The sequence below is a fragment of the Boleophthalmus pectinirostris genome, unplaced genomic scaffold (genome assembly GCF_026225935.1).
Source record: "Boleophthalmus pectinirostris isolate CB_2022bp ecotype Guang Dong unplaced genomic scaffold, ASM2622593v1 HiC_scaffold_1, whole genome shotgun sequence".
In the NCBI taxonomy this organism is placed as follows: Eukaryota; Metazoa; Chordata; class Actinopteri; order Gobiiformes; family Gobiidae; genus Boleophthalmus; species Boleophthalmus pectinirostris.
The window spans coordinates 3,425,218-3,442,222 of NW_026570970.1; the positions used below are offsets into that span (position 1 = coordinate 3,425,218).

The 17,005-nt window shown below is 41.5% G+C and overlaps 1 protein-coding gene across 1 annotated transcript in view; it reads left to right on the top strand.

The window, feature by feature from the left end:
- Positions 1-16,101, top strand: part of arsh (arylsulfatase H) — a 38,114-nt gene extending 22,013 nt beyond the window's left edge. The window contains exons 6-11 of the mRNA XM_055152979.1: positions 6,447-6,667; positions 7,910-8,046; positions 8,115-8,249; positions 11,440-11,599; positions 13,562-13,683; positions 14,838-16,101. Coding sequence (XP_055008954.1) covers positions 6,447-6,667; positions 7,910-8,046; positions 8,115-8,249; positions 11,440-11,599; positions 13,562-13,683; positions 14,838-15,214 — 1,152 coding nt within the window. The 3' untranslated portion in view covers positions 15,215-16,101. The remainder of the gene's footprint in view (positions 1-6,446; positions 6,668-7,909; positions 8,047-8,114; positions 8,250-11,439; positions 11,600-13,561; positions 13,684-14,837) is intronic.
- The last annotated feature ends 904 nt before the right edge of the window (positions 16,102-17,005 follow it).

The window sequence follows — 17,005 nt, forward strand, 5'->3', positions numbered from 1 at the left end:
CATCGCTATGGCAACGCCATAAAAAATATGACATGGATGTCATTGACTTTTGGATCAGGATGCCAAAATTTTGGGCAAAATTTCAGAACAACTATTTGGGAACAAATGATTTTCTCACATATTAAATTTTGTTTCAATCTATAGGGGGCGCTAATGCGCCAAATTAATAATTTTCACATGAAGTAGCTTCAGGGCAGAGAGTTTAACAACTGTTTCAAATTTCATTGAAATCGGAGTTCGTTTGAGCAAATGGGAGCAATTTGTAAATCTCCTAAATTGTGTGCATTTTGTGTTGCTTCACTGTTCAGAGATCGTAAGACGTGTGTGAACAATTTGGATAACTTTTATTGTTCTACGTCTTGAGATGATGTGGACCAAATTTGAGCTCGTTCGGGTGAACGCCCTCGGAGGAGTTCGTAAAAGCTTAGCAAACTTTAAGCCAATATTGCTGCCCCCTAGTGGAGCACACGGTGTTGGCGTAATAATATTTTTTCCTTGTCTTGACATGATCGACTTCTGTGTCAAATTTCATGATTGTATGTGCACATTTTTTTTGTGTCATTCGTATTCCCTAATGCATTTTTGAGTCGTTTGGTGGCGCTGACGAGACATTTTATTTCTGTTTGGAAAATGGAAATAGCCAAAACGTAGGGAAGCGCGAGTTTTACCAGATGGCAAAAATTCCAGGATTGTTTAGTGGGTGAAAAATGGGTGAGTTGGTTAGGAGAAAAATAATAGTAAGAAAGAAAGAAAGAAAGAATAATATTCTGATGCGAGAACAATGTTCCGCTTTTTTTTGGCCGACAAACTATACGTTTTCGGAAACCTCAGGCACATTGCTACGTGATGGCGAGGGTCCCTGGTCACTATGGGCGAGTCATGTCGCGCCATTCCATTTTTCGGCCACTTGGAGCATCGCTTTGCGATACTAATAGGCCCTTCGCCGGCCTCTGGCACTCGGGCCTAATAATAATATTAATAATAATTTAAATTAAAACAGATAAAAGTTTCAATTAAAAGCTAAATTAAATATATACGTTTTGAGTTTACTTTTAAAATTCTGAACACTCGCAGCGGACCTCAGATCCTCAGGTCGACTGTTCCACAAACGGGGACCGTAAAAGCTGAACGACGCCTCACCGTGAGTTTTAGTCTGGACTCTTGGGACAGTTAAAAGACGAGACCTGAGGAGCTGAGAGTCCGAGAGGCTCATGTGATAAAACTGCAGAGTTTTGGAGGAGCTGTAGTGGAGCTGTAGATTTCCTTGGAAGAGCAGAAAGAACATTACAGTAATCAACACGGTTTGTGATAAAAACATGTATTAAAGTCTCTGCACTGGCTTGAGAGAGAAAAGGTCTGACTCTGGCAATATTTTTTAGATGATAAAAACCAGATTTAGTGCTGGACCTGATGTGTGGCTCAAAGCTGAGCTCACGATCAAGAGTAACTCCTAAACTCTTGACCCTCTCACAGGGTTCAGTCAGGAGGTTTGGAGCTTTGAGCTTCTCTCTCTGAGCTTCAGGACCAATAATTAAAACCTCAGTTTTGCCCTGGTTGAGCTGGAGGAAGTTTGCTGCCTTATTGAAACTCATCATTACAGAAACACAAAAGACACATTTACTTCACTTTTTAAAATGTATTTATTTTTTGCTCATCACATCTACTCACTCAAGAACCTAGAATTCAGTTGGCAGGAATTTAATTTTTGGATTCAGTTTCAGGGACGTCCCAAATCTCCCTTTCAACCATTTCTTGTTTCAGATTTTGTTGTGTGCCGTTTCTAGTCGTTTTCACTTTTGTTCCACTGAATTGGAGTTTGTGGCGTCACTTTTATCGGACTAAAAAGCCGTTCTGCGTTGATCAGTTGAGAAGCGATGGATCTTTTTGGCCTCGCCTCGCACACAGGTGGGACTCGCTCATCCTGGGGTTCGGACTTTTTTTGAGAAACGCCAAATTTCGATGAGATTAAAACCGGCGGAACCTTCAAAACTCGATAAAGATTTGACTCCATAAATTTGTCAGATTTTTCGAGGAAGTCGCTGGGACTAAGCACTTTTACGTTTTTATGATTCGCCAAAAACTTCTGTACGTCTTTTCTGTTCTCGTAGATAGTTTCCGATCTTTTTTCAGCGTCTCGGTTTGTCCGTTTGGTCTTGTATCCGTCAGATTTCGGAGTTGGGAAATGTTTGCTGGCGTCAAATTTATCTATTTTTTCCGCAAAATTTGTCTCGTTCTTTATCGTTTGCTCTTCGCTGTGGCCAGGTTTGGAATCATTTACGTTTTCAAAAGATGCGCCAAAATCTTTCGTTTTTTTATAACTTTCTAACTCCGCTTTGTACCTCATTTCTTTCAGATTTTGTGGTGATTTTTGAGGGGTTTCTCTAAGTTTTAACCATTTCTTGATTTTCGCGCGATATTTCGATAACTGTTCCTCGCCGATTGGTCCGGCGAAGGGGCACATGACGTCGTAAACCAGCGGAGGGTCAGGAAGCCTTTTTTTTTCCAGAACGTGCTGGAATTTACGTGGATAAAACACTTCCTCTGGTTCTTCCACTTTCTTAGCGATATTTTTGCATTTGCTTCTTGCTTTTTTAGGTTGTGCTTCGACCTTAACCCCTCGCGTTGACCGAGATCCAGACATTTTAAGCTTGTTCGTCTGTGTCTAATCTTGAGTTAAACGTCGAATGATCTTTGTCTGCAGACGGTCTCACAGCTTCTACCTTAAACTGTTTCGGGACATCAAAGTCTTTGACTCCAAACACAGCTTTGTTTTTGAATTTTGTTTCCATGGCAACAGGTTCTAGTGATCAGAATCTGGCACTGGACGTCTAAATAACTTTTAACTCTGCTTTCCCTCGTGTGATTTTTATTTCTTTGCAGCGCCTGGATTTCGTTGTCTAAAGTTTTGATCCCTCTGATTGAAACACCCGCCGCAATTTTTGAACACATTTAAATTTTTCTGAGCCCAGCTTTTTGTTTAAAACCACTTACCATTTTCCAATAAAAAATGTTCACTCTGTATTTTCACCTTCATTATTGTTTTCACTACTGGCCATACATAGTTTGAAAGCTTAATTTATCAATAAAACAACCATATTATTCATTTTATGCCGTACAACGAGCCAAAAACACGATAACTTAAAAATTCACATCATAATCAAAGAATAAGATACGCGTTTCTTACCTTTGAGCCGGTTCTGTCGGTCCAACACGCGTTCAATCCATGAAAAGTTGTACTCAATAAATCCGTAATAATCCACAGAAAAAGAATATCAAGTTGTTTTTTCCATAAAATAATTCCATGTGGGTAAATAATCCAGAAAATCCTCGTCCGTATGAATGGATGAATGCGTGAATGAAAACACACATGTTGCCTTCTCCCTCTCTGAGTTCCGTTTCTCTTGGCGCTCTTGGGTGCGCTTGTTTTCCTCACACTCTTAGCTTCAAAATGAGACCCTCCCCGCTGTTGTCGGTGCCGGGGTTTAGCTGGGACAAGCCGCTGAAGAAGCTAACGCACCCACGTACTTCCTGGCTTTACGCACGCGTCATCAGTTTGTTTACGGGAAATCTCTTCAGTCATTGGATCTTCCAGAAAGTGATTGACATATTGTTTTAGCCAATCACCAGAGCTTTCAAACGGTGGGTGGGACATGCAGATAATCTTTGAAACGGACCCTGTGTTTACAAGGCGCCACAGAGACACAGAGAAGCAGTGGGGGAGGGGCCATAGTGGACAGATCTGACACTTGGAAGACAATTTTGGCTACTTTTAGTTTTTTTTCTTGAGAAAACATGCCTAAAGCTCAGAAGAATTAGTATTATAAATAATAATAATTAATTATTATTATATTATTATTATTATTATTATTTTGGCACAAATTTGGCAATCTTGTGCCGAATTGTCATTTTGTTTACACAAAGGCTCACAGCATCAAAACCCTTTGTCCTAAAGGTCTGAAATTCTACACAGTTGTTGCCAACAACTTGAACAATGAGTGTAGTGAGTCACAAATGCCTAGCATGAAGTATGACCAAGCTAAGGCCTTTATTTTTTTCTGTTTTTTTCTCGAAGCAAAAAAATACAATATTTAATTGACTGTACTGTAGGTTAGGCAGCACTCACAGTCTTCATGTACATATCTACAGAAACTAGAAGGTCTAAGCTTTAAAATGGTGCCTCACACAAGCATGTGGGTTCTAAGGTTTTCTTTTAATAAGCTATGGCATTTGGGTATGTAGTGCTATTGTGCACACGCCAAAATTAGGTGGATGGGAACAGGTTAATGTTATTTGCCTAATTTGAGCTTTTGTTAAATGACCTTTTTTGACTTTATTTAATTGAAACTTATTTTATGCGCTTGTCTTTGCCTTTCTGTTTGGTCCTTTACGCAGGTGTGTGTGTGTTTGCTGGAGGACAATCTGTGTGTCATTCGTTCATTAGTTTTTCTAAATAAAACAAAAAATTAGAAAACGAAACACTGAAAACACACTGAGACCAGACCGGGACTGAGACCAGACCGGGACCAGAGCGCGACTGAGACTGGGACCAGACCGGGACCAGAGCGCGACTGAGACCAGACCAGGACCAGACCGGGACCAGACCGGGACTGAGACCAGACCGGGACCAGAGCGCGACTGAGACTGGGACCAGGCCGGGACCAGACCGGGACTGAGACCAGAGCGTGACTGAGACCGGGACCAGACCGGGACCAGACCGGGACCAGACCGGGACCAGGCCGGGACCAGAGTGGACTCTGAGCTTTGACTCTGAGTCTCCGCGGGGTCCGAGTCTCAGCTTCGAGCTCCGGCCCTGCTGTGGGCTCTGAGCCTCCGGTCTGGTCCAGGTCTGGTCTCGGTCTCAGTTCTGGTCTCAGTCCCGGTCTGGTCCTGACCTGGTCCTGGTCTGGTCCTGACCTGGTCTTGGTCTGGTCTCGGTCTCAGTCCCGCTCTGGTCCCGGTCTGATCTCAGTCTCGGTCTGGTCTCGGTCTGGTCCCGGACCTGGATCAGTCCTGGATCAGTCCTGGTTCAGTCCGGCATCGCAGTCACAGAAGTCATGTAAACGGGAAACGTCCGTTATCCGTTTTTTCCATTTTTCATTTAAACATAAAATCGAAAACTGAAAAAACGAATCATTATCTGTTTTTTTCATTTTGGTTTTGGAGACAAATAATGAAGAAAATAGTTTTTTTTTTCCGTTTTCTTATTTTTGGTTTTATATTGAAAAACATTGAGGAGCTCTAGGTGTTTTCAGGCCGACAGAACCGTGGTGGTTCCGGTTCCTGCTCCTAATCTTGAACCGACTCATGTTCACGCTGGAAATCAACAACAACAGAACAAGTATACGGAGTTTATTAACAATTTTCTCCTACTTCAGCGCAGAATAGTGACGTTTGTGGCTTGTTGATAACGTGTAGGTGGATGAATGCACTTTGAATTTGAGTTTGAATTTATTTGTCCTGAGGATGAGCCCCTTGAGACGTGTCACCATCTCGTTTTCAAGGGGGTCAAAAGACAGATACAGAAAATCAACACAGTCACAAACACACACACAGTCACACTCACTCACGCTTGACTGTTTCACACATAATCAAACAAATTTTAAAGAAAAAATAAATAAATAAAAACTAATAATAAATAAATAATGATAATAATAATAACAATAATAATAATAAACACACACACAGTCACACTCACTCACGCTTGACTGTTTCACACATAATCAAACAAATTTTAAAGAAAAATAAATAAATAAATAAATAATAATAACAATAATAATAAACACACACAGTCACACTCACTCACGCTTGATTGTTTCACACATAATAAAACAAATTTTAAAGAAAAAAAATAAATAAATAAATAAATAAAAATAAATAATAATAATAATAACAATAATAATAAACAGAGTTCAAATATAATCACAGGATACAACAAGATAAACAACAAAATTCAACAAAATAATCAAAAACAATGACATGGGTTCTATAAATGTTGAACCAGAGCATTTTTAAATAAAGGGACAGAAGTTAAAGCTCTAATCGATGAGGAAAGATTGTTCCAATCAGAAGCAGCTTTATATTTAAATGAGTATTTTCCAATTTGTTTTTTGACTCTTGGGACGACAAAAAATATCTGATCTGCAAGACGTAAACTATAAGAGGATCTGAATGAAATTAAATACTGTTTAAGATCTTCAGGATAACTGAGATTAATGCATTTAAAAATAAATAATAAGCAGTGAAGTTGACGTGGGGAGGACAGTGGTGAGTTCTGAAGGGACAGTGGACAATGCGCTTTGGCCGTTCAGACTGAAGTCACATGTCAAAAGATCAGATATGTATCAGTTTCAGGAGCACAGATCCAAGTGTCCTGGGTCACATTTCACTTCAGGCTACAGTCTGAACGCAGCCTTTGTCTCTGTGTGTGTGTGTGTCTCCCCCTGCAGGTGTGTGTGCGCTGGTGCGGCCTGTTGGACCTCAGCTCGTCCTTCCTCCTGTCTCTGCTGCTCGTCTTCGTGGTCCTGGCGTCGGTGTGGTTGGTTCCGTTCGGGTTCTTGCGCAGGTGGAACTGTGTCCTGATGAGGGACGGGGAGGTGGTGGAGCAGCCCCTCAGGACGGAGACTGTTCCCCGGCGGCTCCTCGCGGAGGCCCAGGACTTCATCCACAGGTGGGACTCGCTCATCCTGGGGTTTGGATTTGATCAGTGTTTTACTAAAACTCATCTTGTTCTAGAAAATTTAAGAGTCCTGCATTCCACAAAAGTGAGTCTTGTCGTTGTATGGAGGATTTTTTTGTTTGTTTGTTTGTTTCAAATTGTCAATGAAAGTTCAAAATACCATTACAGAGATGCAGCAGCCTTATAATTATGATGACCAAAAAAAAAAAAAAAGATTGAAAATCCATAAATTGTGGACGTGGTGGGGGCAGATAAACATCAGCCAATAGATAACAAGGCTCCCTCTTTATCTATTGGCTGTTAGGTTGTCAATCAAACTCCCTACGTTTCTACTTTTCTGACTTGCCGACGCGCTGGCATTGTGTGGTTTATGTTCGCCTCTCACGCACTGATGCCGTTTACTCAACCAGCACAGCCGTTTTTGGCGTATTTTTTGAACTGTAGGTTCCTTTAATTTTGCACAAATTTTGTTTTAATGGCAGAAAAGAATTCACGACCTGTTCGCCGCAAAAGAAAGTCCGTTTTTGACGTTGTTGAAAGAAGAAGAGAAGGGGAAAAGGAGCCGAGCGCAACATTTAAAAACGGACAAACAGTCGCTGCATTTCTCATTCCTTGGAAAATCTTCCATACAACCTTTAAGCCACGATATAATGTTGTTCCCTCTTCAAAAACAGACCTGGAGTTGATCTTTGTTTCATTCACATGTTTGAGTAACTCTTTATTATTAGTTTGTCTACATCTTCAAAGCTCAAAACGCTCTGTTCCACCTTGTGATGTCATGTAGTAGTTTCCAAATTATCAGCTCCTTTTACCTTTTAGTTTAGTAGAGATGAGCAATTCCAGAGCTGAAATGATCCAAATGATTCTAGTGAGGCTGTGTGGAGTTTAAAAGCACATACATAAGAGCTTTAAATCAGAATAAAAATCTTTTAATTCTGAATAAAAATGAATTCTGCTTTAAAAAGACCACGTAAACATTTAATTCCTAATGAAAATCCACAAAACCGCGCTGTGAATCCAGTCTGAGACATTGTCTAAAAGTAAAAAGGATCGTAGACTGTATTAAAAAGTGGACTAGGTGAGTGTGACGTCACCCACAACGTTCAGCTCCAGTCAAGTGAAGCTCAGTGATGCCAGGGGTCATACGGCCTAATGTGACGTGGAGCGCAGACACAGGCAGAACATGCAGACTCCACAGAGAAAAGCCTGTAACCTTCGCTCCTCTTTCTGCAGAAACAAAGAGCGTCCGTTCCTGCTGTTCTTCTCCCTGCTCCACGTGCACACGCCGCTCTTCACAAACCCCCAGTTCGCGGGGAAGAGCGTCCACGGTCTGTACGGGGACAACCTGGAGGAGATGGACTGGATCGTCGGTCGGTGCTCACGGCCTGAGGAGCTCGTGGAGGTTCTGGAGTGTTTTTATTTGACGGTTTGTGTTCAGGTCAGGTGACGGAGACGGTGGACTCTCTGGGCCTGTCCAACCGCACCCTGATGTACTTCACCTCGGACCACGGAGGACACCTGGAGGACCGGGACCACGCGGGGCAGAACGGAGGATGGAACGGCATTTACAAAGGTCCTGAACTGTTCAGTCTGCTTCAGGAGGAACAGAAGGTTAAAAATAAAACAAGATGATGAACTTTTGCACCGTATATGGACTAAACTAGGACTGTACCAGGTCTAAACCAGGTCACAAACTAGGACTAAACTAGGACTGAACCAGGTCTAAACCAGGTCTAATCTAAACTAGGACTAAACTAGGACTAAACCAGGACTGAACCAGGTCTAAACCAGGTCACAAACTAGGACTAAACTAGGACTGAACCAGGTCTAAACCAGGTCACAAACTAGGACTAAACTAGGACTGAACCAGGTCTAAACCAGGTCACAAACTAGGACTAAACTAGGACTGAACCAGGTCTAAACCAGGTCACAAACTAGGACTAAACTAGGACTGAACCAGGTCTAAACCAGGTCACAAACTAGGACTGAACCAGGTCTAAACCAGGTCACAAACTAGGACTAAACTAGGACTAAAGGTCTAAACCAGGTCTAACAAACTAGGACTAAACTAGGACTGAACCAGGTCTAAACCAGGTCACAAACTAGGACTAAACTAAGACTGAACTAAACAGGTCTAAACTAGGACTGAAAGGTCTAAACCAGGTCACAAACTAGGACTACTAGGACTAAAGGTCTAAACCAGGTAAAACTAGGACCAGGTCTAAACCAGGTCAAAACTAGGACTAAACTAGGAACTGAACCAGGTCTAAACCAGGTCACAAACTAGGACTAAACTAGGACTGAACCAGGTCTAAACAGGTCACTAGGTCAAAACCTAGGACTAAACTAGGACTGAACCAGGTCTAAACCAGGTCTAAACTAGGACTAAACTAGGTCTAACTAAACTAAACCAGGTCACTAAACTAGGACTAAACCAGGTCTAAACCAGGACTAAACTAACAGGTCTAAACCAGGTCACAAACTAGGACTAAACTAGGACTGAACCAGGTCTAAACCAGGTCACAAACTAGGACTAAACTAAGACTGAACCAGGTCTAAACCAGGTCACAAACTAGGACTAAACTAAGACTAAACCAGGTAAACCAGGTCTACTAAACTAGGACTAGGACTAAACCAGGACTGAACCAGGTCTAAACCAGGTCACAAACTAGGACTAAACTAGGACTGTACCAGGTCTAAACCAGGACTAATCTAAACTAGGACTAAACCAGAACTGAACCAGGTCTAAACCAGGTCTAAACAGGACTAAACTAAACTCTAAACGAACCAGGTCTAAACCAGGTCTAATCTAAACTAGGACTAAATTAGGACTAAACCAGGACTGAACCAGGTCTAAACCAGGTCACAAACTAGGACTGAACCAGGTGTAAACCAGGTCTAAACCAGGTTTCACGCAAGACTGACAGTTTGAAGAGTTGTAGTGTCTCTTCCTGGTCTCTAATTTAATCAACTAAATTTCCCGATAATATGACTTATGGTCCAGCGTAATTTATATGTTTTTTTTTTCCTTCTACATTTGCCATGTTTACATGAAAGCTTTAATTCTGAATAAAAATGTATTCCACTTTAAAAAGACCATGTAAACACTTAATTCCTTATGAAAATGATTATTTGGAATTAAACTTCTGAAGTAAACTGTCCATTCCAATCCAACTTTATTTGTTTTGCACATCTTATAGACAGGACAGTTTCCAGGGCTTAAAAAAAAATAAAAAATCAGCAGAATTATGTTCTAACCATGAGGAAACTAATAAAATCAATAAATAAAATAATAATAAAATCAATGAACAAAAATAATAAAGTCAATCTATAAAAGCAGTACAAAAAAAACTCTCCAAAATCCTGGTCTTTGTCCCTGACGTTTGTGGAGCTTTTGAGGAGCCACGATGGACGAGTGTAACTGAGATGTTTGTTACTGCACGAGTGAAAACTGCAGGCTCCACGAACAACTTTAATGTTCAGTTTTATTTGCAGACTGAACAAATCGGACGATAAAATAATAACGTCACTCACAGATTTGAGACTCAGTGCAAAACGACGTCAGTCCAACAGGTGGAGACAGTGAGTGTGTCACATGCACATCAATAACCCGGTTATTCTCCATGTCCCGGTTCTGTCAGTGTTCGTGTTACTGTGTTTACATGAGCACTGAGAAACCGGGACACTCATATCCACGTGTACATGATCAAATGGAGTGTCCCGGTTTCTTGACATAATCTTACAAATGCGCAGGTGCAAAAATTAACTTAAATCAATTTCATAAACCAGGAAAAATACAAACCGTGAGCTCCTTTAGCATAAGAAGCTAAGGAGCTACGAGATCTCCCACAATCCACTGTGCAGATTCTTCATTCAAATCTTCTGCATAAATAAACTCAACTTTACAACATATAAACCATAAACACTATAGACACATCAGCCCGTTTGATCAGATCATTCAGCTCTGATCACATTTGTTTACGTTTTACAGAAACGAAACTTAAGACCGTTTGGCTAATTAGCATAAACTGTTAGCGCTGATAAAAACAACTCGCTCCTTGCGCCGCTGATGTGATCAGTTTCTTTTGGACTAAATGACACGACTCTGTGGATTATGTGTGTTATTTCTGTGACAGAAGAGGTGCTGATGATGGTGAGTCTGTTCTGTGCATATAGAGTTAGGAGATAGTTCATGTTTTAGCTTTTCAGCGTCACACGAGTGCAGATGTCGTGCACGAGTGCAGATTGTACGTGTGCAGGTTTAGCGCAGCTCTTTATTTTACAGTCATTTCACTCGTTTGGTCACTTTATTTATGTTGGTCACTTTATTTATGTCGCTACTGTTGTGGTGAAAGGCTGGAAAGTGTCTTTTGGACGCATGCGACTCAACTTTATGTTGCAGTAACCGGGATACTGCGTTTACATGCCACAAGTATCCGGTTACTATCGGAATAAACCAGCTACAGTAACTCGGTTTCTAATAACCGGGATTACTGCCATAACCGGGTTACTGAAACCGGGTTACTGCGTCTACATGCACCATCAAGAAACCGGGAAACTTAAAAAACCCGATCATAACCGGGTTATTGATGTGCATGTAAACACACTCACTGGTCTGTCTTTTAAAAACATACATGTTTATTGTTTTGTGTCACTGTCCTCGTCTGTGTTAAAAAAAATCCTCCATGAGTCCTGAATAAAGATGAACTGAAACTGAATTTAAATCTTGAAGTTGTTGTTTTTGTTGTTTTTGTTTCTTTCAGGTGGGAAGGCGATGGGCGGCTGGGAGGGGGGGATCCGGGTGCCGGGGATATTCCGCTGGCCCGGCAGGTTACCCCCCGGCAGACAGGTGCACGAGCCCACCAGCCTCATGGACCTGTACCCCACCCTCAAGCACCTGGCCCGGGACACCCGACCTGACAGGTACCACGCACCTGCCGCTCCTGCCGACTTCCACCTGTGCTCACCCAGGCTCCACGGGACGGTTATTCCTCAACTGTTTCTAAAACCTTTGAATGTTCTGGCCTCACGTTGCGTCTCGGATTTACTCCCCTGAGGTCCGAGGTCCAGCTCCAACTCGTGGGGCCTAAGACGAGACTTAAACCAGGAGGACAGGAGCTTCTCTGTGGAACACTGCAGCCCCACAGCCCCACAGTGAAGAGTTTAAGTCTCGTTTTAACACACACTTTTACTCTCTGACTTTTAACAATGAGCGAGTTGTTTGCTCCTCTGCGTCTTTTATTTATTAATTCTTTTAGTGTATTTTATTCTTTTTAGTACCATATTTTTTGGACTATAAGTGTGACTTTTTTCATGGTTTGAGTGTTTCCTGTGACTTACGTATTTTCCAGAGTGTAAGTCGCTCCAGAGTATAAGTCACACCAGCCAAAAAATGCACAACGAAGAAGAAAAAAACAGTCGCACTTTTTGGGGAAATGTTTTTTGTAAGTTGGCAAGTTCTAGTAAGCGGACGAGAATCCATGACCGGTTCACCGCAAAAGAAAGTCCCTTTTTGAGGTCGCTGAAAGAAGAAGAGAAGAGGAAAAGGAGCAAAGCCGAACTGAGGTGATTCTTGGAGATCTCGTCCAGCGATGGTGCGACTGAAACAGACGAAGGGTCTAAAAAAACTGACGCGTCGGTCGCTCAATTACTTCTAGACAGGAAACTTCAACAGTAATTCTGAACGTGCACAAGAAAAAATCCTCTATACAACCTTTAAGGAGTTTTTCGCAGCGTTTATGAAGTATTTTGGGCTGTAATCGTAAAAAATAAAAACTTTGTGTGAGTTTTTGCGGCGTCCCGTCTCCACGCGGGGGGAGCGGTCCGGGTCCGGGGCGATGTTTTCAGGCAGACGGCACAAACGCACGAGGAAATGTGCGCGGCTCCACATGTGGTTTATTATGTGAGCTGATCTGTGCAAACATGCAAACAGACGTACGGCCTTCGCAATGTGTTTCCAATGAACCCCTCCTCCTCGTCCTCATCTCCTCCTCGTCCTCCTCCTCCTCGTCCTCCTCCTCCTCCTCCTCGTCCAAAAGATACTCCAGATTTTATCCCTTTCAGAGCGTCTAGAGCACAGGTGTCAAACATGCGGCCAGATCCGGCCCTCCAAGACCTTTAATTTGGCCCTTGACTGATTTTCTACTGAAATATATTAATGATATTTTCTACTAAAATGGTGTTAATTTTCTGTGGTGTTTATCACAGCAGCGTCTCCAGCGTCTCTGTACGTGGCCCCTCCCACCAGAGCAGCACAAATGAAGACTTGTCTCTTTCCAAACGCTCTTAAAGGACGATCGTTTTGACTGTTGACCGTGACACCCTCATCAGAAAAATGTCCAACATGAGAAAAGTGGAGCCGAGTGCAGGATTTTACAACAAAAATTGACTTATTCCTGTTTACAGACAAGTTCATGTTAAAACTTTGTGTTGAAATTGTATTTTTCTTAAAGTTTCAGGTTGTTCATAATATTATAATATTTTGTAAAAGAAAGAGTTCATCAATTAAAAAAGATTTCTGTAATAGATTTGTGTTTCTCTGCACAAATATTTGAACTTCTTGTTATTTTTGGGGTTTATATGACATGAGTTTTCTGATCCGGACACTTTGGATCAAAGTCGGTTGGACACGACCCCCGGAACAAAATGAGTTTGACTCTCCTGGTCTAGAACAACCAAATACACAACAAAACCTGCCCATGTTTCTCCGACGCTGCTGAAGTCGGTGACATAGTGTGTCCGGTGTCATGGCGGCGTAGGTACTGTTGCCATGGCGACACGTGACGGTGCAAAGCCTCTATTGAAGCTGAAAAATGTCTAAGAGTATTTCGTGTACTTCTTGTCTGATTGCGTCCCGTGTTTTTTTGTTTTTGTTTTTTGTGGCAGGCCTCTGGACGGACACAACCTGATGCCGCTGCTGGAGGGAACGGCCCACAGGTCCCAGCACGAGTTCATGTTCCACTACTGCGGAGTTCACCTCAACGCCGTCCGCTGGCACCCGCCCGGAAGTCAGTGCACCTCCCACCTCCCACTAAAACCAACAGAAAAGTTACACAGTGCATCTTTACGTCCAAACCTGAGCTCGTAGAAACCGGTCGTGTTAAATCAAGTCCAGGCGCTTTAAGACGGACGGTCCGACAAACGCTTTTCTTCATCACGTTTTCGCCACGTTCACATCAAAGCTTTAATTCTGAACAAAAATCATTTAATTCGGAATAAAAATGAATTCCGCTTTAAAAAATCCATGTAAACACTTAATTCCTAATGAAAATATGGAAATTTTTCAGAATGAAAACTTAATTCAGAAATATTCAAAAATAAATTCAAAAATAAAATTCTGAATTAAACTTAATTTCGAAGTAAGCAGGAGGTTTATTCCGATTTTAAAGTGGAAGAAAACGGATGGAAATCAGCCTGAACTCCTTTCTGTGTGGAGCAGATCATAATAATGTAAAATCTGTGAAACGGTTGAACAGGGAAAGTTTATCATAACGTCTGATGTGGCTCAACTGAGCAGGGTTAAAAGTTCAAACTAAAACATGAATCTGACTCATGGTCTGAAAGGTGAAGTTTCCTTAAATCTGTTAATATTTTAATGTTTTACTTTTCTAAAAATCAAAAAATTTCAGACTGCACCTGAAGTTCCCAAATCCGATTTTTTGCTTCTATGTTCCTGTATTTGATCTTTTAATGTCAGTCTGAACCACACAGATCAGATTTTTTCAAACATGACCCAGGACACTTGGATCTGTGCTCCTGAAACTGATACATATCTGATCTTTGACATGTGACTTCAGTGTGAACGATCAGGTCACATTCATCCACCTACACGTTATCAACAAGACACAAACGTCACTATTCTGCGCTGAAGCAGGCGGAAACCGGAACTGTAAAATCTCCAGGTGCTCGATGCTGCGTCCATGTTTGGACAACTTCCGTAAACACAGAGACGCTCGCTGCGGTTGACGTCGTCGTGTCTCCAGTGTCACATGTGGGACACTTTCGGGCCGTTTACCGTTCACACTGGAGTCACAGACAAGTCGCATTTAATTGGAAATGTGAACGACCTCGCAAAAACATCGGATTTCACAAAAAAATCGTAATTGAGCATTAAGCCCTGCAGTCTGAACGTGGCCTTATAAACCTGCTTGTGTGTCTCCAGGTGACTCCATCTTCAAAGCTCACCTGTTCACCCCGAACTTCTCCCCAGAGGGCGCTGTGGGCTGCTACCACACTCGGGTCTGCATGTGCCACGGCGAGCACGTGACCCCGCAGACTCCGCCCCTCCTGTACGACCTGAGCCGCGACCCGTCCGAGTCCGTCCCGCTGAGCCCGCAGACGGAGCCGCGGTACCACGAGGTGCTGCGGCGGGTGGACGAGGCCGTGCGGAGACACAGGCGCTCGCTGGAGGGGCAGGTCCACTCCGACGGACCCTCCGCTCAGATGTCCTGGTCCCGGGTCCTCTGGAGGCCCTGGCTCCAGCCGTGCTGCGGGACGTTCCCCTTCTGCGGCTGCGAGGAGGAAGAGACCGGACTGTAGACGCCACATCCTCCTAAAGACAAAAAGACAAAAAGTTTATTCCAATTCTGTATATAAATATTTTTGGTGATTTTCTGTCTATTTGAAGGTAAATGAGCACCTTAGTGTTTATATTTTATTCATTTAATTTAGATTTATTCTTTTAGAGCATGTCCTCTGTACTGGAGTTAAATCTGTGTGAAGTTAAATGAACAATAACACTTTTTTGATGAGCAACGTTTAAATATTGAACAGCAGAAACCTCAGAGCCTCGGGGATAAACAGAATTTGTTTGCAGCTCTGTTCCTGTTGTTGATTTATAAACAGTGTTGTGGAGTAACAGATTACATGTACTGGAGTTATGTAATCAGAGTACAAATGATGAGTAACTGTATTCAGTTACAGTTACTGTTTCAGTGAGTGGGAATTGGATTACAGTTACTTTGTTGAAATAAATGGATTACACAGAGGGATTTAACTGTTTTCACATTTTGGGCTAAACCATTTTTTTTGTTTTGTTTTGTTTGGTAATTCCACTCACTGCCAGAAACTAAACCAGGTCTAAACCCAGGTCCAAACCAGTTCTAAACCAGGTCTAAACTAGGTCTAAAACAGGATTTAATAGGTCTAAAACCAGGTCTAAACCCAGGTCCAAACCAGGTCTAAACCAGGTCTAAACCAGGTCTAAACCAGGTCTAAACCAGGTCTAAACCAGGTCTAAACCAGGTCTAAACCAGGTCTAAACCAGGTCCAAACCAGGACTAAACCAGGACTAAACCAGGACTAAAACCATTTATTAACCAGGTCCAAACCAGGTCTAAAACCAGGACTAAACCAGGATTTAACAGGACTAAATCCTGCTGTGTGGACGTGTTTCTTTGTTTTCTATAAATAATATTTTTAATTTGGTTCAGTAAAATCTGGACTTTTTATTTTCTTTTATCAGACAAAACTTCTTATATGAAGATTTCCTCGTCTTTTTTTCTCTACAGCAAATCAAGTAATCCAAAGTAATCAGATTACATTACTCACTTTTAAGTAATTTAATGGATTATGTTACAAACTACATTTTGGGGTGTGTAATCTGTAATCTGTAGGGGATTACATTTTAAAAGTAAACTTCCCAACACTGAATATAAATATGTGTTTTATTCATCCATAATTTAACATTATATTCCCCAAATAACAGACAGAATTGTGGATTTGCCAGGAAAGAATCATCCTGGTGCTTTTCCTTGGTGCAGTAGCAGAGACGCACCAGCAGGGGGCAGAAGGAGACTGGGAATGGATCAGAGCCGTGTGAGTGAAGTGAAGAAGAGGAGGGGGGTGTTTTTAGTCCATTTTTTAATGATGAATCAAGTTTATTTTTCACAAACTCACACTTACAGGGACCATATTTTGCTATTTTCTGATCTCTGTTTTAATGTGTTTTTTATTTTAATTATTTTTTTTATTAAAGACAATAGAATAAAACATTTGGCAAAATACAATAAACATAAAAAACAAAACTCAAAAACATGAAATAATACATTCAATAAACACAAAACTACAAAACTCCCCAGTCCTTAAACCATCCTTCTCCAAACACACACTGTTTTTTAAAATAAACACCTTGTCTCTGTTCTTTACTGATATTTTTTTCACATCATCATTTCCTTTCATCATGTTTTACTTTTTACTACAATCTTGAAGCAGAATTTTAAAGACATTTTCTTTGTTTTTTCCCCTTCTTTATTTTCCTTTTAAAATAAATACATTATTATTCATTAATATTAATATTATAAATTATCTTCTTTTTTTAATTAATTACTC